The 22,230-nt window shown below is 40.3% G+C and overlaps 2 protein-coding genes across 3 annotated transcripts; one reads left to right on the top strand and one right to left on the bottom strand.

The window, feature by feature from the left end:
* The first annotated feature begins 3,555 nt into the window (after window positions 1-3,555).
* tsku (tsukushi small leucine rich proteoglycan homolog (Xenopus laevis)) lies at window positions 3,556-11,530 on the top strand. Of its 2 annotated transcripts, none has more exons than XM_068317080.1 (3): window positions 3,556-3,759; window positions 7,235-7,549; window positions 8,323-11,530. In XM_068317080.1, exons 2-3 carry the CDS (start codon window positions 7,238-7,240, stop codon window positions 9,061-9,063), a joined length of 1,053 nt encoding a protein of 350 aa, XP_068173181.1. In that variant the 5' UTR covers window positions 3,556-3,759; window positions 7,235-7,237; the 3' UTR covers window positions 9,064-11,530. The 2 variants fall into 2 exon arrangements, with proteins under 2 accessions (XP_068173181.1, XP_068173182.1); XM_068317081.1 differs by lacking the exon at window positions 3,556-3,759 and adding an exon at window positions 5,210-5,870.
* A 5,975-nt stretch (window positions 11,531-17,505) lies between these two features.
* Window positions 17,506-20,367, bottom strand: mmp13b (matrix metallopeptidase 13b). The gene is made up of 11 exons (XM_068317603.1): window positions 20,268-20,367; window positions 20,069-20,179; window positions 19,558-19,685; window positions 19,332-19,480; window positions 19,115-19,240; window positions 18,884-19,039; window positions 18,683-18,803; window positions 18,462-18,595; window positions 18,232-18,391; window positions 18,054-18,157; window positions 17,506-17,966 (listed from the first exon to the last, which is right to left on the bottom strand). Exons 1-11 carry the CDS (start codon window positions 20,355-20,357, stop codon window positions 17,866-17,868), a joined length of 1,380 nt encoding a protein of 459 aa, XP_068173704.1. The 5' UTR covers window positions 20,358-20,367; the 3' UTR covers window positions 17,506-17,865.
* Between the last annotated feature and the right edge of the window lie 1,863 nt (window positions 20,368-22,230).

The following is a 22,230-nucleotide window of genomic DNA, read 5'->3' as shown; positions in this document are numbered from 1 at the left end:
TCAAATCCCTTCAAAGTGACCCAGGGTTGTTACTCACTAATCCATTTTCAGGAGACATAATATAAGAGGATTGACAACAGGGCTACTCTAAAAGCCTGGTTATCATGCAGGCTGGAGAGGCGACAAGGCCTTTCAGCTTTCACTAAAGCTCTCCAATTTATGAACGTATAATAGAGTCAGTAAACATTTTCTGATTTGCAGGGTGATGTCATTTGTTCTCGCTATGGAGACACCTCAGCTATGTTGCACGAAGGCACCTGAACCGTGCTTTAATTGCTGCTATATGACGGCAGTTCAGCAGGTTCCACAGATTAAATGAATTTGAATCCTGGTGGGGTGGGGTTAATTAAAGATAACGAAGGCCTTTCGGCGTGGGTCCCTGGAGGTCTGCTGCATTCTGCCTGCGTCAGTCTTTTCAGCGCTTTTATAGAGGACTACACCAGGTGAATAATCCTGCCTGGCAAAAGAGTCCAGAATCAGCTGGTTGCTACAACATCAACCGTTCATAACAGCTGATGGATGGCTGAACAGAATCAGGCAACGTATGTCAAAAAGATTTTAATATCATTTTGCATGGGAGGAATAAATGCAACCAAGCCATGATGTTTTATTTCACTTAGAAACAGTGAAACCTTTAAGAAAATAAGTTCAATTCTGGAACCATCATGTTATAAGTGTACATTTTTAGGACAAACTCAACATTACCAAAGATGTTGCAGGATTAAAGCACTGCATTGTGTGCACACGGAGCTGGAAAGCGATTCCACCTTTGTTGACCCATATCCCACATAAGCTGATGAGCCTCTTAAGAGCACCACCTTGACAGCGCAGTCCCGCATCCAGGAAGACAGAAGTGACGACTCAGCGTTGTGTCCATGGAGCCTGCGGTGAATGCAACACATCTGATGCAGCCCTGAGATTGGAGACACTGTGAAATAGAATAAATAGTATTTCAAAGAGAAGAAAGGAGCGAGTAAAATGACAAAATATTGTTCATTAAACCAGTGAAGCCACGCCCTTTTGGTTGCACAAAAGAAAAGGGAAGAAAAGAGAAAAGAGGAAATGGGAAATATTGTGTGAGGTGAGATCATGGGTGGAAATAACACACTAACAAAAGATAAATGAAGACACGGGGGCACCTAAGGTCATGTGTTCAGACGCAGGGCACTGTGCTGCTATCCTGGATCTTCTCTTTGATAAAACATGATGCAGATTCCTCCAAGGTGCCCCCTCAGTGGAAAATAAAATCTGATCAAGTTCCCGCAGAGACAGTGGTTCCAAGAAACGCTGACATCCATCCCCTAAAATATTCTGCCAGATTTAATCAGATAAAAGCTTTTCTTTCAGATATTTTATTCACGAAAATGTAAAAAAATCACAACCCACACAGTGTAACGTTCTGCCATTATGTTACCGAGGGTGTGGAATAATAGTGAAAACAAATGATTTCCTAATTTGCTGAAGAATCCCCATGAATCAAATTTGAATAAATTTTACTTGTATACCAATTTTAACTACAGAATACAGTGTTATTGCACAGTGGACATGCATTTGTAATATTTGTTGGTTATGTTGCTATAACAACGTCTAGTAAGCCCAACCCAAACTCAAAAATCATTATCATCATTAAAACATTTTACTCACTGTTGTGTTATTGTACTAATAACATCATGACAATAGTACAACCTATTTTAGGATAGCTGGTTGTAATAATAGCTAATAATAGCTGGTTGTAAGTCAGGACAAAGCCTTCCCATTAACAAAGGAATCAACATTTTTATAGTGAATTAAATGCATGTAATGACTTTATAAAACGACTATAGGCTCCCAATAAAACTGTCTCCGAACCGGGGATTTGATTGGCCCAGCGGTAAAACGTCACATGATGTACAACAAATGTCATTGGTCGGAGTTTCCTGTAATAAAGACTAAACCACGCTGTGTGAAGCGCAAATGAACCTGAACGCACCGTTTATTTAGATGTATTTGGCATGAGCGCCATCTAGTGACGTGTATAGTATTTACGTACAAATACACACATCCTTGCATAAATATATAACTTGATAATTTTTATGTGTTTATTTTAACAATTTCGAAATCATTGCCATTGACTTTATTTCCGCATATCTAATTATTTTGTATTAATTTCTATTGGACCTTTTACCATTTTTTTTATTGATTACGTTTTTAAATGTATAATTTATGTATTTATTTCTATATTGTCCTGCGTGTCAAAGATTTTTATGTACTTCCAGAAATGCTAGAAACGAGATTAGCTTCTTTTGATTATTTGTTTCTGGTGAAATACACTATGAAAGAGACAACCTGCATTTTCTTCCCATTTGACCATATTCCATTATAGTAATCGTAATACTGTATATGAGGTTTGCTTTAGTAGAGATTTTTGTGATTTTCTAGGATGTTTTTCCTTCATACATTCTTCTTGGTGATTCTTAGAGTCCCAACACATTTGAATAGTTATTTATTTATTTATTTGTGTTCCACTTCCTATTATAACCGTGTGATTGTATTGTACGTTTTTATATCTCGGCTCTACTCGTTTGAGAACACTTGTGAGTGAGTCCGTAGCTTTTGAGATGCTGTCATGCTCTCATGAGGAACACAATGGCTGATGGCGCAAATGAAGAGCGGAGGCCCCCCAGTATTGTATAAACAGTAACAGATGTTCACCATGATTCACCACACTTGACGTGTCTCTGGTCCTCCTTTGAATAAAACATGTTACGGTATCCCATCTAACAAGATGTATCTGAACATCCACACAGAAACAAATAAATATTATGACATATTTTAATGTCTTTCTATTCATTGTTGCTGAAGCTGATTGTTAGGAATAAAATAATAATATATAGAAATTACCAAACTACTACTGCAGGATCTCAATTTACTAAAGAGCTTCATTGCGCAACACTTCTCAAGCTTTTCTTTCCATGTGGATTTGTTTGCGTCGTCTCCACTAGAGTGCGCCCCGGGAAAAGACCGACAACGGAAATCGAGTGCCTTTCAAAATAAAAGTATAATACTGTACTGTATTAGGAAAGGGAGGACTAAGTTTAACTCTTTAAGATAAAGAATTCCTTGCATGAGATGTGATGATTTCCGTTTATATCGTTTAAAAGTATTTATGTCCCTCTGTTTCTCTGTGAAAAGAAAAATAATGTGAGAAACTGAAAAATTAACTAACTAACCATGCAACTAACTGTAGCTTACTTTTTGAGATGTAAAGTTGCATTTTAGAGACAATTATGGACAAGCCCAAAGGTTTTAGGTCATTTATTGCATTGTGTGACTTTTATGCCATTAAAAACATGCAGGAAACCAAGAACCAACCGAGCACAAAGCCCCCGTAAAGTTTAAAGGTCCTATATTATACTGTTTTTAATTTCATACAGCCACCATACGTCCAACTACATCAGCCCTTCATTGATATTGTCCAAATTTTTCAATACAGAGCTTTTTATTTTGAAGGACTGACAGGAAGTGCTCTGCCTTCGCACCTCGGTGGTTTTAACAGCGGCGAGGCGGAACGAAAGACTTGGGATGGGAGCAGACGAACGTGCTTGTGCTGCTGACAGTTTATTGTGGCGGGGCGGACACCCGGACACATCCACGGAGCGCATGAGGACCGGCAGCCACGCAAACCAGCGGGACACAGGGGCGCTGCGGGGGTCTGGAAAATGGGAGCGGTGAAGTGAAAAACGGCCGAGAAGTGGACTGCCTGGATTAAAAACCACAAAAGTAAGTTACTCAGAAAAACTAAACCAGAAAAGTTAAAGAAAGTTGTAACAGTTTTATTGCTCCAGTCAGAAAAGTTTTCAATCTCGGTCAAAGCAGCGGATTAGTCTGGGGCAGCAGCGGACCTCGGATCAGATTTCACATTCGCCTCTGCGTGGAAGAAACCGCCCCTGTGTCCCGACTGGACTGACCAGGCTCCAGCGTGTTGTCACCGCAAATTATTCAGGCGGACAAAGTTTTTAGAGAGGGAGCGCAAATTCTCCGCGCAATGATGCGCGCAGTGGCGACATGTGGAGGTGTGATGGGCAGCTGGAAGAGGCGGGATTGCATCAAATATTAGTTGTTGTTTTTTGGGGTTTTTTTAATTTCTAAATGGTCATGTAGGATAATTAATCCAAAAAAGGTTCTCAGCTCTTCCCGGTTTTGCCACGTACGGCTGAAAGAAACTTGATCTGCAGAGCGGCTGCAGGAGCGCGTCAGCGGCAGGGCAGTGATGAAGAGGTTGTGTGATGAAGAGGAGGAAATCAGATGTCAATAAATACAGTTTGAGGGCAGAGCTCTGTGATGGGTTTGGTTCCGATACGTGTTGGTTGCATAGTTGTAAGATTTGCTTGTGTGTAATATTTTATGTTTATGTGTAAATGTGTCTGAGGAGGTCACGTGGTCGCCCATACTTTTTTTTGCTTGTCCGAGTTATATCTTTAAAAGCTCTCAACAGGTTTGTGTGTGTGTGTGTGTGTGTGTGTGTGTGTGTGTGTGTGTGTGTGTGTGTGTGTGCGTGCGTGTGGTGGGGGATGGTGTAGTTGTACTGGTTAGGATTATTTATCAACTGATTATTTTACCTGATGAATATATAGATAGTTTTTTTTAAATAATGCACAAAACTTTATTAACTGATCCTAGTTTAATTAAACCTGCAACTGGCTTGTTATCCTGGATTAATTAAACCAGTTCACATAAACACAGTTAAATCATGTCCTGTTTGGATTAATTTGATATCCCCTTCCTTTAAAAGAAATTACTCTCCTTTAGGCATCCTGTTTCTGGCTCTTAAAGCATTTCAGTGGCATCGTTTTTATCTAAACCCACAACTTCCTCCTCAGAATCCTGCATTAATTTGGCTTGAAAGAATTAGTGAGGCAGCAGTCTCCTAATTACTCAGATTCCAGCCTTTCAGCTAAATAGAAAGAGGTGATATCATAATATTGGAGGACACTGAACAAACATGTTTGCTGCAGATGGAAATAACTGTTCTTTACTACATGATAACAAACATGAAGTTTGTCAGATTGCTGATTGTTAGTCTGCTGCTTTTAAACATGCACTCTGTTTTGGTTCTTGCAAGCATTTAAATGAAAATAATTTCTCACGTGACTCATGATTAGTTTATTACCAATGGGTAATGAAGTTTCCATATTTGCTTTGGATATATTAAATCAACACATTTAACCCTGATAACACATTATGATAATGTGCCGTTATTATCTTTTCCAAAAGATAATTATAATAATCTGTGAAAAGCACAGATTATTTAGTGGCGGTGAGAAAAAAAGACGTGAGACCAACAAGTCAGAGGAGAGCCAGGGATGAATTTATAGGAGACTAAAAGGCAACATTCGAAACAGCTGATTCTGAAAATAAAAGAACATCTAGGGCTCCTCCATCCATCAAGCTGACTGAACAGGGGGAAGTCCTAGTCGTCTGGACACTTTCACAGGAGGCTTTTTGAAAGTGAGAAGATGTCCAGGTGTGATTTGACAAGCCTTTGCCAATTGTCCATTCAGGGGGGGGGCATGCAGCTCCAACGGTCACTGCTTATCCACTAATTGCGGTGGTTTCTACTGCGTCTGATTTGAAGACAGCGTTAGCAGCAGTTGGAGATTTATGGGCGTGAGGTTGGGGAGGAACAGCTGGTACACAAAGTTCGCAGCCCCTCCTGAAACAACAGATGGATCAAAGGGATGCAGGAGAGGAAGGAGGGTTGGATGAATGTTAATGTGAACCCAGACAAGCCTTAAATGTGAAGACGAAGACGTGCTGCTTGGGTTATCAGTAGCTTCTCACCCTAAGCTCCCAACAACACAGAGCTCTCCGCTGGAAATAAAACAGGACTTGTAAGTTCAAATAGGGCAGAGGGGAACTTTTGTATTTCATTATGAAAGCTAATGATCGGATATGTGTGGGATAATTTGATTTAAAGATTTTATATGAAGGTTGGAATTGTGCTTTTTTTTCCTACTTCGATGCATTTGCAGGAAATCTGGTGAATCTAATCAATTTATCCAAGAATTTATGGAATATCCAGTGTTATGCCTGTTATTTATACAAAATTAATATTAATACTTCAATTTTCATCACTTTTTCAAATACGTACTTATTAATAAACTACTACTATGCACTGCTTGTGTAGTATTAAGAGCAAAATAGTGCACAGAGGTGAAGGGATCTGTCTTAAGTGGACTTTAAGCCATGTAATCAGCCCACATATGTTGATCCATGTATTTAACTTCATTCTCTTGCGTTAGCCATCGTAAATAACATGGACTACTCTGAGATAATGTTTATCTGATAACCTGAGCCATTTGGTTCCTTAATGTCTGCTGGATTTGAAATTAGACAAATATCTTTGATTTTTATTCCAATATAAACAAGAAATGTTGTAAGGATTACACCAAATCAGGCTGTACAGTCTTGATCCTGTAACCGTCATGTGGTGTTTAAATGATCCAATGTTAACAGTGTTAGCAAACAGACTGATCAATGATTACAGTTTGGTCTCGTCTCCACTTTACCCATCAACTGGTTTAATTTAATTCAGAGTGAGTATTACTGGGGTTTTTTCCAGTTATGCTACAGGTTATTTTCTTATGAATAATATTTATTTAAAATATTATATCAGATTTTTCAATGAATGAACAAATTAATTTGTCATAAACAGTATTAACTATTTCCTGATGGGTTTTTAAAAATTATTTATTGGTGTTGTATCTTTAATTGTCTCCTAATTTCACGCTGTAATTCTCTTCCTGCATCTTTGACACACATTCCTGTTATGTAACTCTTAATCTCTGTAAAATTTTCACTCGTATTTAAACAGTTGTGCGTGTCCACCTTGAACGGGTTGGACTCTGTTCACTTAAGCTGGACTGACAGGGGGGACAACAGTGATTGTGTCACTGACATCTGAGTCACGTCGTTTTTCACACAACAAGAAGAAGGAAAACATTTTTTATGAACTGGTGACGATCGTAATGATCGCCTCGATTCTAGAATCTGAGGAGGAAACATAAACCACGACCCGTTCTGGACGAGGTGTTCTTATCTGACCTGTTCACCGAGGCTTTGCCTGTTTCTTTATTTAGACAGGTTGAATCCTGATTTCAGTTTTTTTTTTTTAAACCCAAAACTTGTCTTATCTCTCCGAGAGTGTTGGCCTAATGTGATTGAGATATAAATAACTCTGGCATTTTTTTTCTAGAACATGATGGCACTCCTCCTGTGGATCGACGTGTTGTTGTTACTGGCTTCTGTCCAGTCCAGTGCTGTCAAGAATTGCCACCCCCGGTGCCGCTGCGAGGTCGAAAGTTTTGGCCTGTTTGACAGTTTCAGCCTGACTAGGGTGGACTGCCGGGGGTTGGAGCCCGGCACCAACATGCCAATTCCCATCCCACTGGACACGGCCTACCTAGACCTGTCCTCCAATATCATGGGTCCACTCAGCGACGCCATGCTCGCCGGTCCAGGCTACACCACCCTCATCAGCTTGGACTTAAGCAGCAACCATATATCAGAGGTAAGAGCTTTTTTTTTTTCTTTTTTATTTGCGGCCTCAAATAAGTGTTTGTCATTCAGTTATTTGTTGTTCCTCCTTCGTCAAACAGTCTCTTTCTGAAAATGTAAATAATTAGCTGGCAATTTCAAACGCATGACAGCAATTGCCTGTCCTTGTTGAAGAACGCAAACAGGTTTAAAAGTGAAGGACGCCCAAGAATATTTTAAACACTATTGACATCTTCCTGAATAGTTGGCGTTAATCATCAGAGATGAGACATCAGCTAAGACCTCAGTAAATATGAACTGAAACAACAACAACACCCACTGCCCACAATTATAAAAGCTGAAAATGAAGACTTGACGTGAGGTGTGCTTGGTATGACTGAAGATTGAATAACCTCACTTGTTAGATAATGAATAGATAATCTTCCTCAATGGACTGTTGCCAAACCTTCATTCCATTCATTTTTTTTTGTGTGAGCCAAGATGACGAAGTTAATTTTCATTGTTACCTTTTCCATTGTTTATCTTGAGAATTTAACCTGTCTAAAAAAAGGAACAGCACTATTTTGGCTGATAAAGAAGGAAGAGTTCAAATCTGAAAGTATTTCCGTTGGGAGTTGGTGGAGACTAAAAATGAGGACTTAAATTTGCCAGATGTCCCTCAATACATCATCACCCCATTCTGTCCAATCGCCTTGCTGAGTTCATACATATACCAAGATTCGCGTCAAATATAATTGTATGTATTTATGTCACTGCCCCTACACAACTCTCTTTTTATGTTTCCAGGTAAGCCCTCATTCTTTGTCCAAGCTGCGTTACCTGGAGACTCTGGATCTGAGCCACAACAACCTGGAGAGTCTCTCACAAAACTGTTTCTCCGGTCTTCCTCTGGCCGAGGTCAACCTCAGCTACAACGCCTTCCAAGAGTTTGATATGGAGGTGTTCCCCGCTAAAGTTAACGGGGAGCCCGTCAGCGTGGATCTGTCTCACAACAGGCTTGAGACAGTTTCCGTCACTCTGCACGGGAGAATACTTCACATTCAGAGCTTAAATCTATCAGCCAATCGACTCTTTAGCGTCCCGAAGCTGGCAGGGCTTTCGCTGCGGCTCCTCATTCTGGATGGGAACCCCATCACCCGCATCAAAGAGGGAGCTTTTGCTCAGCTGAAAGATCTGGTGTATTTATCTCTCCGTGGCCTCAGTGACCTTCAGGAAATTGAGCCGCATGGCTTCAAGGGTCTCCAGAGTCTTCAAGTTCTGGATCTTTCCAACAACCCTCAGCTTAAAACTCTGAGCCCGACTGTCTTTAGTGGACTAGACTCCCTGCAAGAGCTGCATTTTTCTGATTCTGGTTTGACATCTTTACCAAATAACATTCTGGCTTACATGCCCAGCATTAAGAGTATAACCCTGGGAGAAAACGTTATTTGCTGGAGGACCCAGAAACAAGTACAGTTCCACCGGCATCTGGGTAATCTCCAACACAATGACATAATGACCTGTAATCAGAAGGGCACCATAATGTGAGACTGAGATGATACCCCCCCACCCCCCACCGTAATGTTTGGAATGCCAGATGAAGGCAGACTGGAACTTTTCTGGAACATTTCATAACCAATGGTGTGATCTTCAAAGCCAAGTTTGACTTTTCACTCAAAATGTAAAATATGCAAATATTTGTTTCAGCTGATATTGATCACTGATATTACCTCCTCCTGATGACCAGTACAAATGAAGAACGGTGATCGATGTTGTATCCCATAGGTCTAACAAGGTCTGATGAAGTGCTTTAGAAGATTTACTGCAAAACGCAACTGATTCCTCTCTCCTTGACACCGTGAGGCTTCATTCAGTCCAAATTAGCCTCTGGGAGAAAAGGAAAGGAAGAGATCTTTTTTTTTCTGTTTTTTTTTTTCGGAGAAACCCAATCTGACTTCATGCTGCAGTTGCCAATCGCATAACCCATTTTTGTTGTTGAAGCTGTTTCCAATTTGGCTATAATTACGTCGGTCGGTGGATCAAACGGCGTTGTGCCACCCGGAGACTAGACCAACAGGAAACCAGGAAAACTAGGCAAACTAGAGTTTTACTCTAAACGAAACCTAAAGGTCAGAGCAGGACATCTGCAGATGTGTTCTCCTTCTTTATTTGTTTTTATTTGTTTATTGGTTAATTGAAAACCAAATTTGCAAAGATGCTGCTCGACGCATATGCAAAATATAAGATATGCTAAACCTGCTGTACTATGTGCCTTGTTTGATCTACAGCGTGCTGTTAAAACTCACCACGTAGCAGTGTTTTCCTGATGGATAAGCGGATCAAATCTGTGGGAAAAAGGCAAACAAGTGACTCCCCTAACCCCAACCTTAACCCCAACCTTAACTTTAACCTACACACACCTTGATTTCTATCTGCCACCAGATTCCGGAACTGTGTCTTATCTACTTTGATATGCAAAACATTTTTCCGTGTTGCTGTCACTGAAATGATCTCTGTTCCAAGGCTAAACTGGAAAATGTCTTAAAGGTTAAATGTAACCTTCCTGAAATATCACAAATGCTGTATCTTCTTGAAAAGCGACGACAAAAATGTACAACTTTACATAGCAACACAACAATGTCTTAATCAACTTAGAGTGTGAACTGTTGGACAATCTCTCATTACCACCCAAAACCCCAAAAGATGTTTGTGATCCACGAAGGTCATTCAGAGTGGGACCATACTAAGAATTACTTGCACTTGTTTCCAGTTGGGATGTTTTTTTTTTTAAACTTATGCATTTGTGTATAAATGTTAAACAGTCTAGCATAAAACCATACATTGAAAATATCCACACTGAAGACAATTTTTTGACTGCTGACCACTAATGTTTGTCATTTGACTTTGAATGTGATGTTTTATTGACCTATTGATGTTTTTGAAAAATCCTCTATCAGCAGTCAAGAGGAGAGTTAGCTTTAATTTAGCGTAGCTTATCTCGAAGTCTGGACATAGGAGAAAAAGAAAGGAGCCTGATACTGTTGAATACTGAAGTCTTTTTTTTTTTTTTTACATTTTATATACTTGATTAATCCCCGAAGGGATTACTTGTGGTTTATGATGACAAGCATATCAATCAACCACAACTTTTTGTTTTTTTCTGCCATTTTATGTGCATGAATTAAAAATAAGATCTGTCCTATTAATAAAGTAGATTTGTTCCCATTTGGACAGAGCTCGGCTACCTTTTTCCAACTGTTTCCTGTCAGCATTTCCAGCTAAACTAACTACATTAGCTTTATATTTAATATTTACATACTGATATCAGTCTTGTTTAAAGCTAATATGTGTATCGAAGGGAAATTGAAACTGTACAATCCAAGGGCAAATGTCATTGAGATCTGTTTATCTGGAAACCTCCCTAAATGCTAACAAACTTGTGTTTCTTCTTTTGCACCAACAATAAGACAATTTTTTTCATCAAAAAACTCATCCGTTGTGTTTTGACGGTTCATTTGCTTTTTAACAGTGAATTTGGTGTAGCAGGTTTAAAAATAGATGTGCAATGCTGTTGACACGGCGCTCGCTGATCTGAATTTTGATTGTTTGGGACTTTACGTAGCAGAAATCAACAAACTGTGACCATGTAGTCTAAAACTCTATTTGAACCTGTTGAAACAAGGAAACAATTTCTGATGAAGAATTGATACCAGTATGAAGATGTAGAACCAGCAGTCTGCACTGTGCTGTGTTGTAGGAGCTTCCCGGGGTCTTTCTGTGGTATTTCTGTGAACTAAGAGGAAAATCAGCATCGAGACTGCAAGGTTTTTCAATGTCTGTTATCAGTAAAGCCTCTGGGCCTTAAGTGTGAAATTTTAAAGGAAATTGACCTATTTTATTAGTTCATTGAAAGACAGAAAGCCCGGTATTGTTATAGAAGTTATTTGTACACATAACTGTATTGTATTTGACTTTATATTTGAATCACATGTGTAATAAATTGAATATTGTCTCACCTTGTTTGGCTTGCTTAAAAAAAAAAAAAAGAAACAATTTCCAGGCGTGGTGCATAAACAAAAAGAATCTGTGGATTGAAACTTGCTCTAAAATTTTGGTAGCCAGCCTGTTTATCAAACCATTATGTGACATGTTTGTATGAGCAGCACTGACTCATAGCAGGGTGTGTCCTGTTAGAGACAAGAGGCAGAGCCCAAAGCTTCTTCTTTTACTTTTTACAATGCAGTAACACACACTTAAAAACTGTTTTGATTTTGTCTACGTGAAAGTGTCCTGACAGACGAACATAATTGTGATCATGAATGGTCCTTAAAGACCAGTAAAAGTGGGCAGAATTGCTATGCAGTGGACTGGGAAAAGTTTAAGAGGGAACGCAAGGCGACTTTCGATGACAGCATGACCTCCTTCCTGCTTCCGGTGATGCATCGTTTAAAACCAAACTTTGACACAGCCTAAGTAGAGCTGACTAAACCGTAGCAAGTTTTTCCACAGATTGCATCATGGGTGTATGTGCATGAGAACACAGAACGACTGTAAGGTTTAAAATAAGCCCCTCTAGTTGTCTCTTTATGCCTGGAGATGTGTAAATGCAACTCCGTTCTCCGCAAGTGGGGAGGAGGCTGCTGGGGAGGCTTCCAAGGATTGACCCCATTGCAGAAAACACTTCCAGATGTTTGTGTGTGTGTGTGTGTGTGTGTGTGTGTGTGTGTGTGTGTGTGTGTGTGTGTGTGTGTTTGCTGAAGTGCTGGCAGGCTGAGACCTAAGGACCCAGCCATCCATCAGAATCTGTCACGGCTGCATTCAGTAGTTTTCAGTTGAACATTTTTTGTTTCGCCGTGAAATTGTGGAGACGCTTGGAGAATGTGACACCACAACAAATCAGGTTGCAAATGCAAAGCAAAGTAATTTTTTTCCACTCCTGTCCTATAATCATTGCTTCATTGCATCCGATTGTTAAGTCCAGTTTAAATCATGATGGATAGAAGTTAAATCATGTGACTCACAACATCGAACATGGTCGAAACGGTAGTGGATAACTGACTGAAGATGATGTGAAGAAGAAATGTCACGTGAGAAACATTCCTGTTACACCAATCCAACTGTTAACCAGAGGAGGTTGCATCAGAACATTGATTTAAACATTGGGATCACGTACAAGATTTTTGGGGGTTGTTTTTCATGCTTAGGTTTAAGTCTAAGACACTCATTTCATATCAGTGGATGTTTCCAGAAGAGTTTCTGTATCTATTCTCATGCAGTCATGTATTGAAGCACAGCCACAGTAAGTTTCAACAATAGAACGATTGTATGTTTGAAATCCACTCAGTTCGGTTGTGCTGTTTGCATCACAGCGGCGTGGGGGCCACACGAGTGAAGAAATCAAATGGTCGACTCTCTGCAGTGGTCCGGCTCTGAGACGTAATTACAACTTTAAACCAGAAGGAAGCTTTGAACTGTGTATAATTAATGCAGCCGAGCAGAACCAGGGTGTCTTTATTAAAGCCTCCATTCTTGCTTGAACAAATATCAAACAAATGTAATTTGACATTCCCTGCTAGGTCCTCTGGAGGATGAAGCTATCCGAGCAGCTAATTCACTTTGCTTCAACAATGAGCCCCTGCTGCTGCAAGCAGTTTCATTTTTCAGCCCCCAAGGTCGATTGTGAAAGCCAACAGGCGGTTTTCTAAAACTTGTTCCTTAAAAAATTTATCTGTTTTGTCTTTGCAAAAGCATTCAGAGAGATTTCTTTTCATTCGTCAGCAGTGATGTTGACGTGTCGATGCTCCGAATGTCCTCTGGCTTCCCGCCCTGACAATAGACACCAAGGCTCCCTGTCAGCATGCTGCTGCTCGGCACAGAGGTTTTATTTTTCAGACAAACAAAAGAACAGCTCAATGTGTGACGGCCACAGAGATCTGCTTGTTTTTACAGGCCGCCGCTAAAACTGTTGAAGTTTGTGCTGATGTGTGTCATTGTTACGCATTTGATAAATCCTGCAAACAATTACGTTTGGATCCAACAATGAAAACGTGACATTGTTTATGAGGAATTATGACGCGTCGTAATACTTAATAACTCCACTCCCGAACACTTGAAGTTACAATTTGGTTTTATGGCTGTTGATTTCATGCATCGTACGGCTTTATGTGTGTCATAATAAAGACTTATGAATGGATTAACATTATATACGACAAACTCCCTCTGCATTACAGATGTTGTTTTCAAAAGTCTCACTGGAGTCAATACATTGTGGCCTCAGCAAATGCATTGTTCACTCAGTCTGTGTCAATCTTCCTTAGAAGTTACTAAAAATGGTTCTAGATGCAGACTGGTTCTGCTTCTCTCCTTGGTGACCCACGGTGGAGGAGAATGACAGAGGGCTGGTTCACATGCTCATACATACGTGGGTGTGTTGACTGATGATTCACTCTATTTCAAGTGACATGCTGAAAACCTTGTGAAGAAACTGTGAATGTAAAGTTAAGATATTGTTTTTCGAAATGACATCTTTTTCTTTTAATACCAAAAATACTCAATGGCTGAAGATGGTGGACGCTTCTCTGAGGTTTATTACCTTTATAACTGTAAGGCGTTAACTCACTGCTGTGACATTTTTAAAAATCTGGCTTGGCCGTGATAATAAAATTACACTTACAGTGCGCCCTCGTGCATTCGCGCATCAACGCTCGCGACTTCACCTTATTGTGGATTTTTGGTAGGCGGTCACGTGATACGGTACATGCATTCTATTGGCTGACGGCATCAGGAAGTGCGCTCATTTCCCTGAATCTCGGACTTATGTAAGACACAAAAATGCCTTACAACAGTTGATAAGAGTGTGGGAAAAGGTAATACAGACAGAAAGCGATTTAACATCAATATTGGGAGGGTCATAAACATTTAATCAATAAGATAAATAGTTTGTCACTCGATCGCGGAATTCGTTAATCGCTTGTGGTTCCTGGAAAGCATTACAATCAAAGAATGAGGACTCACTGTATATTAGCTTGAGTAGCTTATCAAACAAACGGCATAAATAATTTGGTTTTATCTTCTTCGGATTATTAAGTTTTAAGTCTCTATTCAGCTGCTCTCCAATGCCAATGAAATTTGCAGTCTTTTGTTTCATTGTTCTGCAGATGACACAAAGTTGTTCCTCCCTGTTAATCCTGCTAACCACAGCATGTTGGCTTCCTTTTTTGATTGAAATGTAAAGCTGTGGGACCTGTTACTAAAGTATTCAGGTTCTTCAGGATGCTTTAAAAAATCAAGTTGAAAACCAAGTCAGTAACACTTCGTGCTGGCTTTATTGGGCAATGTGATGACATGGGTTTATTTGCCCCAGAGTTATGTCTGGTCAGGATTACCTTAATTACAGGTCAACCAGGAACACATCCTGACTTTCTCCCCATTCTGACTTCTATGTAACCGATACAAATAGAGGTTGTATCATCTCAGTAAAGCACTGGGAGCTTTATTAACACCTCTTCAGGAATTTTTAATCTGTTTAAGAAAAACAAGGAAGAACAATCAGATAAAGAGCAAAAGACATGGATGTTATTACGGTCTTATCTGCTCTAAGCACATAACAAACGTTTCATAACAAATGTTATGAAACGTTTAACAAGTTCTGAATTGTTCAGGATTTTTCAAAGCCATGCCTTTAATAAACAAAGTTCTCTTTCTCAGACTCCCTAACACTGTTTTGTTTCCTCTCACTCTGAGTAATCATCTCAGTGTTAGAGGATCAAGAGCAGGAGTTGCATCACCCGTCTCATTTTGGAGGTTGAGGGAGGGAGGATCCCAGAGGACAAGGGATATATCCTGAGACTGCTGCCCTCTCCGTCATTCTCCATCTGGTTTCCATCAGGAGCCGACGGCCTGGCCTGAAGGCTTGCTCAAGAGGTTACCAACTTTTTTCTCCCTTGCCCTTTTCTTTGACCTCTTTCAAGCGTCTCTACCCTTGCACCACATTTTCATGCCAAAGAGCTCAAACAGATGCCAAGAAATGTGTAATATCCGTTTGAAACGGACCCTTTCCCCCTATTCGGTAAAGACGCAACATACTGTACTTTACTCACATATATAAAAAGTCCACCTCCTGAAACTGCTATAATATCACTGAGTTAATTGTGCTTAAATTATTTTCGATATAATCTGGGCGTTATATATAAATATTTTTAATTTCTTAGAATTTCTTAATATCTTCTTCTAAAATGCTTTCTAATGTAGTTTCCAGACATTGCAGTTTATAAGGTTTATTATCATTTCCTTGGCTCGGATCGGAGCCAAGGATTTTGAATTCAAAGAGTTGTATGTGGGCCAGAACAGGAAGAAGAACCCAACGCAGACTGGAATTAGATAAAAAAGGGTTTTACACAACCTCTAAATCCACATCACAAGCATCAAGGTAAAGTCAGAGTCAAGGGGCTTGGATCCAGTGTTTACTAAACACAGACTCTCATGTTTGAATCATTCATTTGTCGTAGATCTTCTCACGGTTATACGTTGCCAGCTACATAGCAATTTATGATACATGATCGCTTCAGAGGCAATATAATCAATCATTTCTGGCACATATAAATGACGTAATCTGAATTTCATTTTGAAAAGTCAAGGTGCTTCCAGATAAAATAATCTGTGCATCTCTAAACGGAGAACTTTGCCAGCCAGTGTCTGTGATGATTCGTGAACCGGTGGTGCAGCTTCCGCGTCATAATTCCTCAAAACAAATGAATGAGGCGGCTGCTCCTCTGCTCTGTAATTATATCCGTGTGATCAGGCCTGAGGACAAGGCTGCTGCATTCAAACTGCACCTCATCTTAAAATTTACTTGAGATTCTTTGCTGACCTTGATTGACCTTTTAAAACTGGGCCATACTAAGTTTTCAGTTTCCTAAAACACCTCAATAACTCAAATAACTGGGTTTAGACTGAAATAATTAAAACATTCCCTCTAAATACCCTTAGTTAATGTGATTAGTCTTAATATACATGTGGAATCTTGTTGCTGGCATGTTGCATTTCATGTGTGTTAGTTTTCATTAACATTCTCTCTGAACAAGTAGCAGAACCTTCATGGAAACGCTTGACGACAGCGCCCCCTAATGGAACAAGTGGAGAGATAAATGGACAAGAGCCATACTCAAAATGCTGAATTCACACTGACACAATCCTGACTCTAATGAAGGTAGTTTCATTCATTCATTCATTCATTCATTCATTCATTCATTCATTCATTCATTCATTCATTCATTTGTTCGTTCATTTATTCATCTTCTTGAAGACAGGATGATCGTAATCGTGCCTGAAGCTCAACACAAATCCCACATTTTAACCATCAATGAAATATATAATTATCTTTATTTGAATCAATCTTTTGCAATAAACACTTTAATTTGTGGCTTAAACAGCAATCATTAAAGATTGCTGCTGTCACAACAAAGACGTGGACTCCTTCACAGAGCTCACTGGTCCATGTTATGTAACCTTATCTGCCCCCCCCCCCAGGTCAGAAATGGTCAGAATTATCTTGATGACAGGTCAACACAGAGCACAGCCTGTCTCTCTTCACATTCCTACATGTGAGGAGGAGGAGGAAATAGACGGGGGCAGCCCTACCGCTAATTGCTCCATCCAGGAAAAGGAGGATAAAACATTTCGTGTCAATATTAAGTTAATTTTGGAGTGATAACCACACCTCATCATTACCCAGTTTCCTTTAAAGAGACACTTTCTCTGTCTTAATAACAAACTCAGTGATTCTCTATCACCTGTTTGTACCGAAGAACAGACTAAAACAGTTATAAAACATTCTTTGTTGATGAGGTTTGTGTTAAAAGAGCACAGACGAATTAAGACCACATTCATTTAATTTCACTTAGATTTTATTAAATGAATAATTTGAAAAACATGTTTAAAAATAGAGAACATTTCACACATGCCACATCTCAAAAACATGTCAGTGCTGACTTCAATATGTGGACCTCTCAAACACTTATTGTGTAATTGTAGTCTTAGGATAACATTGTTTTTTCCAACACCCAGTCCCTTAATGCAACTTTAACGTCTTGTCTTTAATAACACAGTTAGCAGCTTAAGCCTCTTTCCAAGAACCAAGAGTAACAAATGGTTTCATTACTCGGACATTATAGCATTAGCATTTTTCATTGTCTGGGGTTTATTCTGCAAGAATTAAATAGAGAAACATTAAATAAATGGCAGTTTCTGGGAAGTTTCTCAGCCAAATTTGTCTGAAAAGTGACATCAGGTGTCCAGCAGTGGTATAAATAAATATGAATTTAGCCGTCATCATGCACAATATCATCTTCATCAGCAGTTGAGGATAGAGTTGGTCCTGAGGATGCGGAGGACCTTCCTGGAGGTGTAACTATACTCGTATTGTATGTGTTCGTGGAAGAAATACAAGTATCCTGAAAGAAATTGCAGTAGGATGAGAGTTAAAGGAGGGGGGGGGGGGGTCCTGCAATGAATTTATGATATCTGAAGTTGTATCATACCGTAGTGATAAGCCACAGCGTCGACTTCGTCATCCATCCCAGGGAAGTCTTCCTCTATGGATCGTGGGTAGCCGCTGTCCATGGCACCTGTTGTTTCATCGTAGCTACGAAAAAATAACAAGGATGAGATGAAAGATCACTGATAAAGAGGCTGAGACATGTAGCTCTCATCTCATACCTCCAGTAGTCTTCATCAGTGAAGAGCAGAGTCTTCCTGGTGTCTCTGATGTAGACAGCGGCATCTACTTTCCTTATCTTCTTAGGGAGTCCCAGCTTGTGGATGTATTTTGGATAACCATCCACAAGGTTGTATCCATTCAAAGCCCACATCCGGATCCCTGTGAGACGCAGACGAGTTTTTATCTGGTATCAAAGAAAACGGTGAATAAATTCAAACACTCAACCCACCGCTGAATATGAGGACTATGTCCTTCTCTGGGTTCTCGTACGCTGCGTCCACCTTGTTGGGGATGGAGGGCCACGTCGACTTGATCAGCGTCTGCTCGGGCTCGGCCATCTGGGGATGGAGACGCCAGTAGAATCTGGAAGGAAGCCCGGATATGGTGAGCAGTCCTACAGCAGCAATGCCGAACCCTGACATACATCACGTTGGCTTCAAAAGCTCTAACCTGTCCTTGAAGATGATGGTTTCCCCTCTGAGCTCTGTAACAGCATCAAAACTCAGCATGGGGTCACATTTGTTTGGAGCGTCAGGCTTGGGCTTCACTTTCTTGGAGTTTGGGTTCGGGCCTGTCAAGAAAAAATTCTCATCAATGGTGTAAATATTTCTAGAAAGCCGTCCAATAAGAAAGGGTCATTTATTTTCCCACCATAGAGAGCTTGAATGCCTTCTATGTCATCTTCAGCCAGAGGGTAACCCGTAGCGTACGAGTAGACGGGGTACATCAGGGCGCCGGCGTCGGTGGAATGAGACATCCCCAGGGCGTGGCCTAACTCATGGGCCGCCACGATGAACAGGTTGTAAGCTGCAGAGAGATGATGCACGTCAGGATAGTGTCCAGGTGAGCGTTAATCATCAGCACACAGTTCAGACGCTTCACCTGATGAATCCTTGGTCCAGTGCTCGTCTTCGTCAAAGTGAGTGTCTCCTCCGATGCCTTCGCCGGGCGGGTAGGCGTGAGCCAGCAGCCCGTTAGGCCCATCGAAAGGGTTGTAGTCACCGTGTTCTGCAGGATAAAGATAATTTCATTAGAACGTAGCTTCACTGAAGAAAAATCAAACATCACATGATCTTGTGTTTGTCAGAGGATTCTGTACCTCTCGATCCAAAGCTGATCATGATGTCAGCGACGCCGTTGTGCAGCTTCTTAAAGGTCAGAGGGGTGACGTCGGACCAAACGTTCAGAGCACTACGGACGGCTCTGTCCACGTCAGGCCTCCTCAGATCGGGTGTGTAATTCAATATCCTGAAACGGCAGGGAAGGAGTGAATAAATGATGCAGGTGAAACAACAGCTCCACCGTATCATTGATGACGTGTTTACCTGAACGTGACGTTGTTCTTTTGCCATTTGAGGTGTCGAGGGAAGTGGTTGTACTCCCCGATGTCTGGGACGCCACATCTGGCCTGCTTCATCAGCTCCAGAGTGTTGTCGTCCAGGTTACCCGTCACCTGGTGGTGGAGGAAGTGGATAGCAAATATGATGCCACGCCCACATTTTTACATTTAAACTGAAATTCTAACCTCATATTTATATTTATTAGTCTTTCCATTTTCATATTTTCTTTCTTTCCAAACAGTTCTTGATAAATAGATGCATAATTTGTTGTCTTCTTAGACTAGATCCTTTTATAGATACAAAACAACTAAAATAGAACAATTACAATTAAAGTTTACTATTTTAAAAAAAAGAAAAAGTTTTTGGTCTATTTTGCTTGAGGTTTGCAGTATGTGTTCATTAAATAAAGATGCATTATTTGTGCTGGATGTCAACAAGACAAGCCAAAAATAAAATAGCTCCATATTCACTGTGAAAGCTTTGCAGATCTGGTCACCTTGAGTTTGAAGAACTTCTGCATCTCCTTGATTTTGGTCTGAAAAGCACCGGACGTCTTCTGTCTCCCCTGGAGGCCGGCTGGAAGTCCATAGAACCGACGAAGGAACTTCTGTTTTGTTTTGTTTTTTGTATAAAAAGATGATTATATGAATAAAATATTTCTCGGTCTGTTTTCATTGGTAATAATGAGACCTCACCTCTGCTAGAAGCCAGTCTTCTTTGTCCCTGGATGGCAGAGGCAGAGAAAAGGAATGAGCGACCAGCGTTAGCAGCAACAGAGCGATCATGGTTTTTTGCTTGTTGTCCAAACCCGTCATTGGAGTCGAGGATCTCTGAGGGGTATTTATAGTGTGTCTACTGTTTTTTTCAAAGGGTCGGAGTGATTCACGTAAAAGCACCTAGCCACTTCCTCCTCTGCCTGTTAAGAATGTGCTTGTACAGTGACTGTGGCTGATGTCTGGGCCTTTGAACCCACCTAAAATGTTTGATGAAGCACTTCCAGAATTGCCTGAACATGTGGATCGTGCCTGAAAAAACATTTGCAGCTGAAATGATGCATGTGTATTTTTTTCTTATGTTGAAAGTCTGAACATCCATCCATCCGTCCATCAATCTTAACTTTTTATACCATGAGAAGAGTTTGAATTTATTCATTGCAAACAGACCTTCTGCGTGCGTTTTATTACGTGACAACTAAAACCAGCTCCAGACACACATGTTCCCCCCATGTGACTCATAGTCAGCTGGATCACACACAGCAGGAGATTTGATCACAGCAAACAAGCTGTGGTGGCTCAGAACTGGCAGAATAATATTTCAAATGCTGAATAATCTCTTTGTGATGCACTGTGGGCCAAAGAAGCAACCTGGCAACCATAAGGTGTATTCACAGGCCCTACTGTCGTGGTTCCATCTCCAGTTTTCCTGCTTGTCATCTGTATCCTGAATGCTTAATCCTGCTCTTAATCTTAGCTCTGCTCAGACCTCAGTTTGTTACCAGATTGTCATAGATTTATCCTACTCTTCAGGTTTGGATTTTGCTTGCTTCCTGGATTTTGCCTAGTTGTCCATTCTTTGCCCGATTTTCCGACAACCTATAGGATGAAACTTTTTTGACATGCCTTCACTCATCCAAGGAAATATCTCCACAAATAGATATCGGTGTTACATCCGCGGCACACAGCTTTTTCTTGGCAAATTTGAACAAAATTCACCAACTGAAAATCACAGGACACTCCCACGAGCTTCAGCTGTTCTTGGTGTTGAGGGCAAACTTTAGCATGCTAACATGGTAACGTGAGAAGGTGAGCACAAATTAGCTGGTGAACATGAGAAGCATTCAGCTAAAGCTCTCGTGGGACTGAATAAAGCTTTACAGAATGAGAGAAATAATCCAGGAACATGCAATAGAAACTAAAATGGTACTTGAGACACAAAGCAAAACAAAACAAGAGGTCAAAACAGGTAAAAAGTTTACAGGTGCCTTTAGGTCTCTGGAGTCAAGGCGGGTAAAGACATGTCCGCTCCTGTGTGTCTGCGTCAGACATCAGATGCATGTAATTACTGACTCCTGGAATTTCTTCTCTATAGTAGTAAAAAGTAAATGTATCATGGGAATAGTAAATCTCATGAAATTGTGAGCGATTATTTAATTTATATTATTCACATAATTAAATTTCAGTGCCAAAACAAAAATATTTTTGAGTTAAGAATTCAAAGAATTCGGTCCATCTTAAATTGCCGGCAAACTGGAGACGTCAAATGATTATTTGACCTCCGCAATCTCAGTCATTATCAGCACAATTTTGGAGAAATGTCTTGTAATGACAATGTTTAGAGCGAATGCAGAGACAAGTTTGAAAGATTACGTGTCAAGTGTCGCATTCAGGGTTGGTAAAAATGAGAAAAACAAATCTCAACACTCATAGTAAGAAATACAAACAAACAGCTGGTGGGAAAGAGATCTGAGGGACTCAATAAATCCCATTCACTCAGGAACTTTTATACATCTTATAGAATATTTAGAATTAATGCAGAAATGCAAAAGAGAGGTTTCATCTGCTTCATCATGAGTAACAAACATTATGCCTGTCAGCTCCAGCATCCTGTGGAGACACATATTTTTGGAATAGCATCATTCTTTAGACGGTGGCTGACAGA

The sequence above is a fragment of the Antennarius striatus genome, chromosome 6 (assembly GCF_040054535.1).
Source record: "Antennarius striatus isolate MH-2024 chromosome 6, ASM4005453v1, whole genome shotgun sequence".
Classification (NCBI taxonomy): domain Eukaryota; kingdom Metazoa; phylum Chordata; class Actinopteri; order Lophiiformes; family Antennariidae; genus Antennarius; species Antennarius striatus.
The sequence above is the reverse complement of the archived record's forward strand: the minus strand, read 5'-3'. Positions and strand labels throughout refer to the sequence as shown.